The sequence below is a fragment of the Hypanus sabinus genome, chromosome 14 (genome assembly GCF_030144855.1).
Source record: "Hypanus sabinus isolate sHypSab1 chromosome 14, sHypSab1.hap1, whole genome shotgun sequence".
Classification (NCBI taxonomy): domain Eukaryota; kingdom Metazoa; phylum Chordata; class Chondrichthyes; order Myliobatiformes; family Dasyatidae; genus Hypanus; species Hypanus sabinus.
The window spans coordinates 83,081,588-83,097,559 of NC_082719.1; the positions used below are offsets into that span (position 1 = coordinate 83,081,588).

At 37.4% G+C, this 15,972-nt stretch overlaps 1 protein-coding gene across 1 annotated transcript in view; it reads right to left on the reverse strand.

Moving 5' to 3' along the window:
* pdzd2 (PDZ domain containing 2) overlaps positions 1-15,972 on the reverse strand; it is a 445,568-nt gene that overhangs the window by 86,568 nt on the left and 343,028 nt on the right. The window contains exons 13-15 of the mRNA XM_059989569.1: positions 14,228-14,444; positions 10,481-10,598; positions 962-1,094 (exon numbers count right to left, since the gene is read on the reverse strand). Of these exons, the coding sequence (XP_059845552.1) occupies positions 962-1,094; positions 10,481-10,598; positions 14,228-14,444 (468 nt within the window). The remainder of the gene's footprint in view (positions 1-961; positions 1,095-10,480; positions 10,599-14,227; positions 14,445-15,972) is intronic.

Here is a 15,972-nt window from a genome sequence, read left to right on the forward strand (position 1 = left end):
TTTCAATCTATTGGTTCAATTTAGTAGTGGTCTATTGATAGAGGGTAGGGATGCTGAAATAATTTTAATATCATTCAGTAAAATTACATTTTAACAAGAAGGTATTTGTGGAAAATCTTCATCATTAGTTTTTGAGATAGATGACTTGTGTAATTTGACCATAAGTTTGCCACATGGAGCTGGCTTGAGAGGAACATGGGACCTCTGGACGTAAACTATAACTTCCTCTGGTCTTCATGGCTGGTCACCTGTACTCCTGAACACCTGCTTGTTAATGCAAATATCTAATTAACCAATCACGTGGCAGCACTTAGTGCATAAAAGCACACAGTCGTGGTCAAGAGGTTCAGCTGTTGTTCAGACCAAACATCAGAATGGGGAAGAATATGATCTAAATGAGTTTTTGAGTGTGAATGATTGTTGGTGCCAGACTGGGTGGATTGAGTACCTCAGAAACTACTGATCTTGTGCATTTCGGAGTTTACAGAGAATGGTGCAAATAAAAAAATCAAATGATATCCAGTGAGTGGCATTTTTCTGGGACAAGATGCCTTGTTAACGAGAGAGGTCAAAGGACAATGGCCAGACTGATAAGCAGACAGGAAGGTGACAGTAACTCAAATAACCACGTGTTACAACAGTGGTGTGCAGAAAAGCACCAGTGAAAGCACAACACATCAAACCTTGAAGTGGACGTGCTACAGTAACAGAATATCATGAACATACAACTAGCAGCCACTTTATTAGATACAGGAGGTACCAAATAGAGTGGCCACTGAGTGCATTTGGTCCTTAACCTTTTCCCTTCTCAGTTCATGTGAGAAAACAGCCCGGGGATGAGTATCTTCTGGTGGTGTGACAGGCAGAGCAAATGCTTACACAACCAATCAGCTCTGATAATTTCAGTTCAGGAAATAGGGTTTACTTGAATAGACCTACCTAATTGTATTACATGTCTTACCTTCGGGTTTGGATGACGGCTAATGATAAGGCTGATAGGACCTGGACCACACTCACTTAGAATCGCATACGCTTCACTTAGAGCAGCATGTCGCAGACTCACAGAGTCCACTTCTAAAATTTGATCCCCTCGGCTGCAATGAAAGGCAGAGAAAATTCATTAATTTTGCCATTTTCAGTCTCCAGAGACATCAACAAACCGATAGTGTTCCACTCTGAATTATATAGTTGCACTCATTCATAAGAGAGTAAAAGAGTCCTTTCTTTCTAAATTAGACAGTCAGTAAAATGATAATAAGGCACAATTCATTTAAGTAGTTTCATCCTGTCCTATTTTTCTCAAGGCTGACATTACATGAAGGAAAAAGCAATCAAATGAAATCTGAAACCATTTGCACTCGACTGGTGCTTTATACAACAAATAAAACACATGGGCTTTATTACTTGTGCCCATTCTGACAGGTAAGCTCAGGTAAAAAAAAAGGTAAGTTCTGAAACTGGTTTGCTCCAAAATAGTCATGCTCCAGAGATCACGCGAATTACCGGCAGAAAGTTCACCACGCGCCACTCGCTTTAGATTTTAGCAGAAATTGTCTGACTGAAATTCTCTACTTCATTTTCAAGAAAGGAAGCATTTTTATTAAAATTAGCCAACGTCAGTGGAGTGGATTGTGGTTGTAATGTCCACATTCTCAACCCACTACACAATCCCTGCAGGTACATTGACATTTTTCAGCCCTCCAGGTCTAATGAAGCTTCAAGCCTGCTGATCTAATGCCGTGACTGTCCCACAAAATGAAATGAGAGTGGGCTTCCGGTGGCTGAACTCTGCCTAAGGACAACCCTGACTGCGTTTGAAGGCCTACTTAACTGCTTTTAAATCTCTAATAATTTGAAACACAAAGTAGTTAAAATAAATTTATCTAAAACTTTAAATGTTAAAATTACTTTGCACATTTAACTGATGAAATTAACTCAAACATGAATACTAATTAATAAACAAATATGTCCAACTATCTTTTTCATCCAGATAAGCAACCCTAAGCAAGTCAATGAAGTTATATAACCAATTCAACAGACACTATTCCATTCTGAATACTAGATGCTTATAATTTAGTATTTAAAATTACAGTTAGATGGTTTAAAGCATGGGTGAACCACCACCTTTAACTGCTTAAAATGTTTTTTTAAATTTATGAGCTACCCATACTCTCTGTTGACCTATAAGTGAGTCAGAGCATACCAGGTGCAGATCTCTGGAGGGCTAAAAGATTATGACAGTGAACTAAGCCATCAAAATTGTCGAAGAATTGTGATATGAGCCTACAAAAGGACCCCAACCTTGCCGTACGTTCTGGAGGCTTGCATGCCTCAATGACCTGGAGAGTTATGTTGGCTGGAGTCAGGGCTTTGACTCTTGGTGGGGTCACCCATGCCAAACAAATCAACAGGTAGAGGTAGGATGGACAAATTCAAGAGTCATTTAGATCTTATCATTCAAGAATCTAAGGAAATGAAGCAGACTTTCTAATCTTTAAATTTGCGAACCCAGGATTTAGAAAATAATACGAAGATGGTGTGAATGGATTACAAAGCCTGGGAAAAGAAGGATTGAGAAAGTAAAAATAATGGATAAACTGGACTCCCTTGAAAACTTTAGCAGAAGAAATAATATCAAAATAATGGGTTTAAAAGAGGGTCTGGAAGGAAGAGACATAACTTTCTTTCAAGAATGGATCCCTAAAGTTCTGGGGAAAAAGCATTTTGTTAAAAAAATTAACTATAGGAAGAGCCCACAGGACTTTAATACCCCAACCACTTCCAGAGCAAAGGCCGCGCTCTGTACTTATACGCTTTTTGAAGTATCGAGATAAACAAAAAGTATGACGAGCTGCAGCAATAGAGACCAGAGAGAGAAATGGCCTATTAGAGTTTGAAGGGGGAATTATATCCTTCTTTCCAGATATTAGTGTGGCCTTGTTAAGAAAAAAGAAAGACTTTGACTTAACAAGGAGGTTATTAAAGAATAAAGGTCTTCAATATTCTTTATTATATCCAGCAAAGCTGATAATTACTCTGTCGGATGGAGGGAGGAAATTTTTTACTAACCCCCAGGAGGTGATAAACTTTATTCAAAAAATATCTGAGACATCATGATTCAGAATATTCTTCTGGAACAAGAGGCCTAGAAAGATGTATCTTGGACAAAATATATGAAGAAAATTATTTGATTTTCTTTATCAATATAGATTAATTTTAACATGAAAATCTTGAACTTTGAATCTATATGATTATGGATGAAGACTATTATGATTTAAAATATTGATTATAGATGGTCTCTTTGAATTATTAAGGAACTATATAGTTCATCTAATTTTGTTATAACTAGTATGAATAGCTTTGATTGTACAGATATCTTTTTTTTAAACTTTTTTTATTGAATTTTCAAATAATTACAGAAAGAAAAAATATGTAAAAAAATATATATACCCTTCCCCTCTCCCCCCTAACATCCCTATAGAAAAAAAAAGAAAGAAAAAATGCCTGGATATCGGGAGATCCCCACATGCTCCATGGAGTTCGTAATAACTTTAATATATATATTTATTTCTTTCCCCAAATATCCAATTATTTTATCTTCGGAGCACCTATATATTTAATCCTGTCTTTTGTAAATAAGGGCGCCAAATTTATTTCTTGTATGTATAGTTTGATTCAAAAACAGGCAATTAACCAAGGAGTCCATAAGTCAAGACAAAAATGGGAAAGTGATTTGAATATTAAAATTGAAGAAACAAATTGGTCAAGACTATGTCTTGATAGTATGACAAATACAATAAATGTCCGGTTGAGATTAGTGCAATATAATTTTTTACATCAATTATATATTACACCACAAAAAATAAATAAATTAAACCCAAATTTATCTGATCAGTGTTTCCGATGTAAACAAGAAATCTGTACTTTTTTACATTCTACTTGGTCTTGTTCTAAAATTCAACCTTTTTGGACAAATTTAAGAGTTTTATTGGAACAAATTATTGGAACACAACTTCCACATAATCCAATATTATTTTTATTAGGTGACATTGAAGGGATAAAATCGAAACCCAAATTGAATAAATATCAGAAAGAATTTATAAAAATTGCACTGGCAGTGGCCAAAAAGGCTATTGCAGTTACTTGGAAATTGGATGCATACTTAAGTATAAATCATTGGAAGAATGAAATTTATAGCTGTATTCCACTTGAAAAAATTACTTATAATTAAGAGATAAATATGAAACATTTTTTTAGATATCATCTTTTGATACATTTAATTTTTGGTATGCTGGATATGTATTAAGTTACAATATTTAGGGTTATATGTAGTAAGTTTCTTTGAATTCTCTTCTTTATTTGGATATATTGTTATATTAATGATATTTGCTTTCAATATTATAGATTATGCCAGATATTTAGTAATAATGGGTGTGGAATATAATTTATTTTTACAGATGTTTAATTATGGAATTATTGGGGAGTGGATAAATTAAAAAAAAAGGTTAATTATGTTATATGTTAAAGAATGCCCATCTTTAGTGCGATGTTTATCGGACCCCACAGTAAGAGGGGTTAAGGCGCCGTGGACTTGGAACGCCAGTTGGGAGGGTTTTTCTCCTTTTCTTTTTCTTTTTTTAATTTCTATTTTTCTTTTATTTTCTTCCTTCTTTGGTTTCCTTTCTATATTCTATACTCTATTGAGAATGGCACCAAGTATCTCAGAGCCACTCCAAGAAGTGGGATTAATTTATACTTTTTTTTGTGGGCAGGATTTATCAACTAATAAAATCTGATAAATATGAATAGAGTAATTAAATTTTTAAGTCTTAATGTTAATGGGATAAATGGACCGATAAAAAGGAAAAAAAGTTCTGGCATATCTTAAAAAAATCATATTGATATTGCCTTTCTTCAAGAAGCTCATCTTACAGTGACAGAACATAACAAATTAAAGAGAGGATGTGTTGGTCAAGTAATAGCGTCCTCCTTTAACTCTAAAGCCAGAGGAATGGCAGTATTGATAGGGAGGATTTTGCCAATGAAGGTGGAGTGTACTATCGTAGATCTGGCTGGGAGATTTGTTATGGTCAATTGTCACATATATTCAGAATCCTGGACACTTTGAATTTATGTGCCCCCAATTATGATGATGAGAAATTTATCGAAAATATTTTTCTGAAAGTTGTCGAAGGATATGAAAATATCTTAATTGGAGGAGATTTCAATTTTTGTCTGGATCCAATTTTAGATAGATCAGTTAAAAAAGTCCTGAAGATCAGGGCAGCAAAAACCACCCTGGCCTTCATGAAGGACTTGAGTATAATAGATGCTTGGAGATGGCAGCATCCAAGGGAAAGAGACTACTCTTTCTATTCAAAACAATATGATTCCTATTCTAGACTTGACTTATTTTTAATATCAGCTAAATTAGAAAGTAGGATCATTCAAATAGAATATGCTGCTAGACTACTCTCAGACCATTCACCTTTAATTTTATCAACTGAAATGTCTGATAAACAAAAAACATTTTATAGATGGCGTTTTAATCCTTTACTGTTGAAAAGACCAGAGTTTCGCAGTTTTATTGGAGCTCAAATAGAACTGTTCTGTGAGACGAACTCACCCTCTACTGCCAATAATTTCTTATTAGGGGACACATTAAAAGCATACTTAAGAGGACAGATAATTGGATATGTTAAGGGTATAAAAATAAATATGTAATAGAATTAAATGAATTGGGAGAAAGAAATAACACAATTAGAAAAAGACTGTCAGAATTTAACAAGAGGAAAATGATAAAAAATTAATAAATAAAAAATCTGAGTATAATGCAAAACAAACCTATAAAATAGTAAAAAATGACACTAAAATCAAACCAACATTATTATGAATTAGAGAACCCATTAAGTACTATCTTGGCAGTTGAGGGTGGAAGAATCCTCCAGAGCAATAAATGCGATTCAAACAGGGGAAGGTAAGATTTCATATAAGCCAAAAGAAATAAATGATACTTTAAAGCAGTTCTATTTGGAACTATACAAATCAGAATCAGTGAGTGGCTCACTGAAAATTATGATTTCTTGTCTAATTTACAACTTCCCAAATTGAGTCAACAAGATCAGGAAGAATTGAATGCCTCTTTTTCTGGGGATGAAATTGAAAAAGCCCTGGGCTTATTACAGGCTAATAAATCGCCAGGAGATGATGGTTTTCCCCCTGAATTTTATAGAGAATTTAAGGATCAATTAATGCTCCTTTTTATGAGGGTTGTGTCTCAGGCTGAGGAGACCATACACTACTGGAATCTTTTTCAACAGCAATTATTACGTTAAATCTCAAGAAGGATAAGGATCCGCTAAAACCAGCATCTTATAGGCCTATCTCACTTTTAAATGCAGACTATAAAATTATAGCAAAGGCATTAGTTAATAGATTAGCTCGATACCTGCCAAAATTGATTAAATCTGATCAAGCAGGATTTATTAAAAATAGACAATTATCTGATAATATTGGCAGACTATTGACTATATTACATTTAACTAAGACGAAAGTGGACTCAACTGTAGCAGTGGCTTTAGATGCTGAAAAGGCCTTTGAAAGACTTGAATGGGATTTTTTATTTAAAACAATGGAAAAATTTGGTCTAGGCCAAATATTCATAAATTGGATAAGAGCAGTTAATCATCAGTCTAAGGCCAAAATAATTATGAACGGGCAGATTTCACCAGTTTTCTCTGTACATAGATCTAGTAGACAAGGTTGCCCACTACCTCCAGCTCTATTTGTTCTGGCAATAGAACCACTGGCTGAGGCTGTTAGACGGGATCCAGATATAAAGGGGTTTAAAGTGGCCCAGGAAGAATATAAAATTAATTTATTTGCTGATGACATTTTAGTATATTTGGCTGACCTGGCCGGCTCTTTGGTAAGACTTAGGGCCTTGCTGGACAATTATGGTATAGTCTCAGGATATAAATTGGAATAAAAGTGAAATTTTAGCTCTAGGTAGAGGAAACTATGCCAAATATAAATATGGCACTCAGTTTAGATGGGTTAAATCCAACATGAATTATCTGGGGATTAAGTTTATTAGCAATTTGGATGACCTTTATAAACTTAAATATCTCCCCTTGCTGCGGAATGTTGAGGAGGACCTATGTAGGTGGATAAACCTTCCCGTCACACTGATGGGCGGGGTAAACTGTATAAAACTGAAGATAATGCCAAGACTTCAGTATTTTTTCCAGTCTTTACCTTTCCCATTATCCAATAATTTTTTAAAGATTCTCAATGGACATATTCTTCTATTTTTATGGTCAGGTAAAATATCTAGAATCTCCATGGAAAAACTGACCTGGGACTATAAATTGGGAGGGTTAAAATTACCAGATTTAAAAAAAATATTATTTAGCTGCACAAGCACGTTTTATTGCTTCTTTTTTTGATGAGTTGGCTATTGGGTTACAATTGGCTTACACATAGTAGGAGAAGAGATGGCAGAAGAATTTATATACAAATGGGACTCCAAATTAATTAAAAACCAATCCTCTACTGAGACATGTAATTTATGTCTAGGAAAAAATTAAACAATTTATGGGTCTGAAAAAAGGAATATCCTCAAAGACGCCTCTATCTCAGAACAGATTAATACCCATGACTCTGGGTAATAAATTTCTAGCCACCCGGCATCAAAATAGTATCAGGTGCGTTGAAGATTGTTATAAACAGCAGAAGCAATTTATGTCCTTTGAAGGACTTAAAAATAAATATAATTTATCTAATAACACATTCTTCTGCTATTTCCAATTATAATCTTTTTTGAGGGACTGTTTGGGTCCATCACTGACCCTACCAAGGTGCTCAGACATGGAGATTCTAATACGAAAGGGGAATATGACTAAATATATTTCTAATATGTATTCTTTATTCTGGGACCAATGTCCAAAGCTTGGTATTTACAGATCGAGGGAAAGCTGGGAGTCAGATTTGGGCATTGTAATTGATCATCAATACTGGTCACATTTATGTTTGGATAGTGTTACCACTTTTATCAACTCTAGATACAGAATGATACATTTTAATTTTTTACATCAGTTATATTTCACACCTGAAAAAATACATAAAAATAAAGCAGAAATTTCTGATAAGTGTCTCAGGTGTGGCATAGATGTTGGTATCTTTTTGCATTCCACCTGGCTATGCACGAGATTGAGATCTTTTTGGATAGATCTGGGAGAGGTACTGGGAAAGATTCTGGGGATGGATTTCCCCCTAGACCCAGAATTGTTTCTTCTGGGGAACTTAGTAGTTTTGAAAGTTAACCTTCCCAGGAATAAATCCAAATTTATTAAAATTGCGCTGTCAGTAGCCAGGAAGTACAGAGCGGTAACATGGAAATCCGATTCCCTTGTACATATTGATCATTGGAACAAAGAAATGCAAAGTTGTATACCCCTCGAGAAAATTACTTATACCCTTAGGAATGGGTACATTATGTTCATTGAGATTTAGCAACCATATCATTATAAGCTAGTTTATGAAATTTGTATTTTAAACTGACTCTGAGAGCTGGATGCCTACTCTTCTTTTTCTTTTCTTCCTTCTTCTCTCCCTTCTTTTTTTTCCTCTGTCTCTTACGTTTTTTTCCCCTCCTTTTTTCTAAATGCGGGAAGAAGGTGTTGGGATAGGGGTTCTTTTTATCCTTTCATACCTATTAATGTATTTGAATTATTTTTAATATGTATTAATTGAGTCCTTGTATTCCTTTCTAAAAAATTTAAATAAAATATTTAAAAAACTGTAAATAAATGAATTAAATCAATTAAACATTTAAGTTGAAAGAAGTAAAAAAACTGAAAAATAAATCAAAGTTATCTTTGCCCCTTACAGCTACTCCTCTCAATTCAAATGGAAAACAATATGATTTGGTTAGATTCCCAATATTAGTGCAGTAAGTTCTTTAGGCTTGCTTCAATTTTGGAGACACAAAAGAGACTGCAGGCACTGGAAATCCATATCAACGCACACAAAGTATTGGAGGAACTCAGTGAGTCAGGCAGCATTTATGTTGGGAAATGTTCATTTCCCTCCATATATTCGGCCTGATCCACTGTGTTCCTTGATCATTTTGTATGTGTTGTTTCAATTTTGCACTTTGTTGCTGGAATCAGTGAAGAGTTCAATATCAGAATATACTTGGGTAAGCTCCACCAAACAGCTACAAATAAGCTTGGGATTTCCACTTATGCATGCACAAACTTGTAAATCCAAAACTTTATATTACCCCTGATGCTTCAGTACCATCAATACAGATTGTTCGTGGGGGTTCGCCATGGTTAAGTTGGCTCGGCAACAGCACTGCGATCCCGAATGGCAGTAAGTAAATGCATACCTTTCTCTTTTCTTTTCGGTGAGCCTAATTGAGTCCGATGAACATCAAACATAAAACTGGCCTTTTCACCCATGGCATTGTATCGCCATTTTAACCTGCTGTAAGGTCAATCTAACTTTCCTTCCCACATAGACCTCCATTTTACTGTCAGCCACGTGCCTAAGAGTCTCTTCGATATTCCTAATGTATTTGCCTCTACCACTAACCCTGACGGTGCATTCCAGGTACTTACTGCTCTCTGTTTAAAATCCTTAATTCTGACACCACAACCCACCATACTTTTCTCCAATCTCTTTAAAATTATGCCCACTAGTGTTAGCCATTTCTGCCCTGGTAAAAAGGTGCTGGCTGTCCAGTCTATCTATGCCCATTATCTGAAACACCTCCATCAAGCCGCCTCTCACCCTCCTTCACTTCAAAGAAAAGAGCCTTGTCTTGCTCAGTCTTCTCAGCCCAGCTCTGCATCCTATCAGTGTCCCATTTAATGTACAACTTTCTACACTAACCACAACACTACTCACTTTAGAGTCCTCATCCAAGTCACTCATAAAAATCATGAAGAGTGAGGGTCATGGTTTGAATGATGGTGAAACCCGCCTTTCTTTTTGCAACAGCATAAACGTGGAGAGAAACTGATGTTTTTCTTAGGTCTAAGAGCGTCATTGATGAACTGGGTTTGGTTGTAGCTGAAGCAAAGCAGAAGCTCTATGGGATCACTGAATCGACTGCAGATTATGTCACGTCATCTGATCTACATGGCCAAAGTGCAATACAATTATTTTCCACAGTATCAGATATGGAAGGGGAAAATAATAACACTTCTTGTTCTGAATGGAAAATCGGAAAGGTGATTTAGAGGAACATGCAAGGATCAACCATTATTAGCTGCTGTGGAAAAATTGCCCAGTGCGAGGAACCACTTTCAAGGTGCAGAGAACAGTGAGTTTCTGAAACTTATTGATGTTTGATTTGACTTATTTCTCCTTTTGCAAGGTTTTCAGGACATTTGTAGAAGGGATTACTTTTCAGTTAAATACTGGACATTCTACAACTTTTTAGAACATATTTTCACCATTAGTGACAAACCTCAATCTGCTATCCAGTTTGGCTACTGATCCTGGGGCGAGGCTGTGAATATAGATTCCTGGTGTACTATTCTCTAAGGTAAGGCAACAGGCTCCAATCCCCAACCCAACTCCAGGCTCTGAAAAAAAAACAATACACAGGTAACTCATCGTGCATTCAGTCTACAACAGAGTATCTACAAAATATCATAAACGTAATTTTAATGGTAAACACATGAGATTCTAGATGCTGGAAATCCAGAAGAACAAAAAGAGACCAGGCAGCATCAATGAAGGAGACTAAACAGTCGACATTTTGGGCCAAGACGCTTCATCAGGTTGTTCCATAATTTTAATGGTGTTCAGCAAGGAAGAAGCTCACAGATGGGGAAACTATGGGGAGACCGTATTTCCTGAACATATTTTTGAGAACAGGGTAGTGTCTCAACATGTCCAGGTAAACAAAGTAATAAATATGTTCCCAATGTTTGGGATCTGGGTTTGTCATCTTTCATGTTTCACACAGTTAGTGTGGTCTTTCATTGATTCTGTTATGGTTATTATTCTATCTTGGACTTATTGAGTAAGCCCATAAGAAAATGAATCTCAGATTGTATATGGTGACATATAAGTACTTTGATAATAAACTTACTTTGAACTTTGAACTGTGTATAAGAAAATAATTCCCTGCAATCTTGTTTGGTGTGGATTACAGATTATTTCCATATCTCTCTAGGATTTGAGGAAAAGTTCAGAATGATTGAGGGTAAATAGAGACTTGATTGGATAAGGCTGAATGAAAGTCCTAATGAAGGGTCTCAGCCTGAACTGTTTACTCCTTTCCACGGATGCTGCCTGGTCTGCTGAGTTCCTCCAGGATTTCCAGTGTTATGATCTCAGCCCCCTCCTTTGTGAGAATCGCAAGAGCGCCCGATGAAGGGGGGGGGGGGGGGGGAAGTCAGTAGACCCAGTCGGAGAGAGAGAGAGAGAGACGTGCCAAATTGCAGATACCACCAGCGATACAGAATAAAGACAACAGCGACTATTGTCTCATGGAGACCACATGAAAAGCCCTCGGGCAAGGTGGACTGGTTGAGAGAGAGATTGCATCATCCCAACCTGACTGACTCCTGCGACCCCGTGAGGAAGTATAAAGGAGAGTCTCAGGGGGACAGCCCCTCAGATGCACCAAGAAGACACGAAAGAGTGGTCCCGCAGCAGCGGGAAGCCATTCTGAAGGAAGCCACGTGCGTTAGATTCCGGGATTGGAATCTGTGGCTGGAATCACAGAAAACCGCTTTAACTAACATTCGGGGAGAGGAAACCAACGCTCCCCCGATTTCACGGAAGATTCATCGAGACTCGGCAAGTTCTTTCTCTTCTTCCCCAATCTCTCTCTCTCGGTCGCCCCACGCAAAACCCAGCGATTTTCAAAGGGCTGAGGCCTGCAGACTTTCAGAGTGACTTTTATATTTCCAACGGAAAATCTATTGACCCCTAGACACCAGCAGAGCTCACTTCTTAATGATGATTATCACTATACCCGCGCTTTAGATTGAATGTTGACGATGCGCACTATCTGAATGTATGTATTAACCCTACTTTTGTGTCCCTTTATAAATAAAAACTTTTGAAAATAGTGACAACAGACTTCAACAGACCTCTCTATCTTTGCTGGTAAGTTATCCAGTTACGGGATATGTAACACCAGCATCTGCAGATTTTCTTGTGATTTTGATATTTTGGTGTTCACTTTATGTGTATTGGCTTACTATTTCTTTAACTGCAGAGGGACAAGTCTTGATTAATAGCCAGTTAACTAGTATGAATGTAGCTTAGAAACTATCATTTCTCTTAGAAAGTAGAAATCATAAATTCTTTTAGTATGGAATCAGTTACAAATGATCAAATCTTTCCAAATGTATATCAGAATATCCATTACTTGCAGTAATATTTACAGCATTAAACCATGAATTTTAGGAACAAAATGATGAACTGCCTGTTGGTTCTCCCAACTTGTAAAGTCTGTAGTGGTACTCAAGTAGTACCATGGCAAGGAAGGTACGACAGCACTTCAACTTTCACAGGTTCAGCACATTGTCTAAAGCTTCGACAAACTTCTATAGATCCTGAGTGCCGAATATCCTGCTGGTTGCATCACAGTGTGGTATGGAAACACCAATGCACATGAATGGAAAAGCCTACAAAAAGAAGTGGACACGGCCCAGTCAATCGCAGGAAGAACCCTCCACTCAATTGAACACATCCATAAGGAGCACTGTCGCAGGAAAGCAGCATCCTTCATCAGGGACCCTTACCACCCGGGCCAAGCTCTCTTCTCACTGCTGCCCTCAGGAAAGAGGTGAATCCCACACCATCTTGATCAGGAACGGTTACTACTCTTCAAGCATCAGACTCCTGAAGCAACTTCACTCAACTCAACACTGACCTGATTCCATGACTGATGGACTCACTTTCAAGGACGCTACAGCTCATGTTTTCAATATTATTTATTGCTTATTATTATTTTTGTATTTGCACTATGTGTCTTCTTTTGCACATTGGCTGTTTGTCTGTCTTGGTGTGTGTTTTTTCATTGACTCTATCCGTGAATGCCTGCAAAACATGAATCTCAGGGTAGTATATGGTGACATATACATATTTTGATAGAAAATTTACTTTGAACTTTAGATTTCTAAGACTCTCCCTCATATCTATCATATAAATAGAAGAACAGAAATATTCTCCATGTATTTAAGAGAAAGCACATGGTTGGTAGGGGTATGGAGGGCTATGATGTCGGTGCAGGTCGATGGGAGTAGGCAGCTTAAATGGTTTGGCACAGACTAGATTCACTAATGCTGTACTTTTCTATGATTCTATTTAACAATGCTAATTTGTAAATGGTCAATTACAATGCTACATTGGTGTTGCTTCAGGTTTTACAACCTTTACAAATTGTGTTCTGGTTATATTATACTCAACATCTTGGTAAATTTCATGACAAACTGCATTAACCCTGCCAGATGTGGGAGGGCTACTTTTTCTAATTCAGTCTCCCTGTGCACACCTTCCATCTTAGCAGTATCTTTCATGAATCCTGGAATCTACTTAGTGTGACATCCTGCCCATTCGTTGTAATGAACGGAAAACAAACAAAATGCTGGAGGAACTCAGCAGGCCAGGACACATCTGGGAGAAGAGAACAGTCGACGTTTCGGACCGAAACCCTTTGGAGCAGTGGTCAGGTGGCAGTCTAGGTGCTTGAATTCCTGGTATTCTGTCCCGGCAATTGACACTCAAAGCAAGAGATGCATTTGCAGAGGTACTGTAACTCTTCGAAATAGGTAACAATTAATTATTTATTGACATTAGCTTCTGAATAAACGTTTATTCCATCCCATATGTTCTGCTGCAGAGTGGAGACAACATCTTCACAATGCCCTGTCTTCCAGAAAAAAGATAGTTAACCAAAATTAGTGGAGCCACTTGCTACTATATTTATATCTCCCCTGAGAACGGTTCATGAACCCATTAACAATATCTCACTATTCCACTTTCACACTATTTATTTATCGTTTTAATGGAATATAAGCTTTTTAATGTGTTGCACAGTATTACTAACATAAAAACAAGTTTCACAATGTATATCAGTGATAATAAAGCTGATTTGGATTCCTTTGCCTATTCCTTCTTTGGCCAGACTTTCGAGTTTATGGAGCTGATATAGTTTGAGCTGTTTTGTTGGTCCACTGAGCAGAAACATTACCTTTTTTCAATGTCACCTCCATTATGATTCGATCCTTTGGTCCCGGCCCCTTGCGAGAATAATCCCCCTCTTCTGAGCCCGGTATTGGAGTTCCACCGCTGGTATTGGAATTGGGAGAGCTGGAGCGGCTCATTAGCGTGGGAGTGGGACACGGTGTAAGGCTCGGGCTACGCAATCTGGTACGAACAGTTAGCGTCACAACTCCTTTTCTCAGTTGCTGTTAAGAACAAAACAATATACTTTAATCGATGCACTATGGAAAGCATTTTGTCTGAATGCATAACGGCTTGATACCGGAACTGCTCGGCATGTGATGGCAATATACTGCAGAGGCTATGGATGTAGCACATTACCAAAAGCGGCCTCTCCTCCGAGGACTGTCTCTATATTTCTCGCTGTCTCAACAAAGCAGCCAGTGTAATCAAAGACTCCTCCCACTCTGAACGCTCTCTGTTTTCCCCTCTTGCATCAGGCAGAAGATACAAAAGCTGGTAAGTATGTACTAGCAGGCTCAAATACAACTTCTATTCCCTTATTCAAATTCTTAAACAGACTTCTTATAAAATAAGATGGACTCTTGGCCTCACAATCTACCTCGTTATGATCTTGCACTTTGTCACAAACCTGCAATGCACATTTTTGGTAGCATTTGCACCAGGGATTCCCAACCGTTAACCGAGGGGTCTGTGGACCCAGGTTGGGAACCCCTGGTTTACACTGTGGTCTGCATTGCTATTGGTTCACCTGACCTTTTACCTCAGTGCACTGTGTAATGATTTGATCTGAACAGTATGCCAGGTAAGCTCTTCACCGTATCTTGGTACATGACTTAATAAGCTGTCAAAATGTAAAGGTAAATGCTTTAGGGTCACCTGGTAATTTTTGATCTTAATTGGTCAGTTGTGATGCGTAAGGATTTGGTTTTAAACAATGTTCTATGTGGTGGTGTGCTGGGGCAGTGGCATCAACACAGGTGATGCCAACAGGCTGTATGCATTGATTAGAAAGGCTGGCTCTGTTATAGGAGTCAAACTGGACACACTGGAGGCTGTGGAAGAATAAAGAATCCTATGGAAATGCCTGGCAATTTTGAACATTTCTCACCCTCTGCAGGCCACCTTGGCTGAACTGAGGAGCACTTTTAGTAACAGACTAAGACAACTGTGTTGCTTCAAAGAGTGCTATATGAGGTCATTCTTACCCTCGGCCATTAGACTCTGTAATGAGTTGATGATGAGCTGGGGAAGTGATGACCCCGTCATGATGGACTGCTTGTGGTATCTTATGTTTTTTTATTCTTTCTGCTTTTCTTCTAATATTTATATCTGTTTACTTATAATGCTACTGTGACACTGTAATTTCCCTTAAGATCGATAAAGTATCTATCTGTAAGTCACAATGGAGGTTTATAACATTTTATTGTTTTACATTATGTGCAATTGGACATGAATAAGTATATTTTCAAATGTGGATGAAAAGCAAATACAGTGGATTCTGGTTAATTGAACTGTTGGTTAATCAGGGAAACCACTTACTTGGGACAACTATTAAAGAACAAAAACTAATTGCTGGGATTTCCTTAGTTTATTTGGGACACTATACTACTTAAATGGGATAGGAAGCTGTAGCTGAACAGATTATAGCTAGCATCAGTTGTGTACACTTGCGTGACTAGTTTCTAACCGTGGTTAACGTGAACAGTTTTTAATTATTGTCAGTTGCATGTGTTTGTATTCCAAAATGAG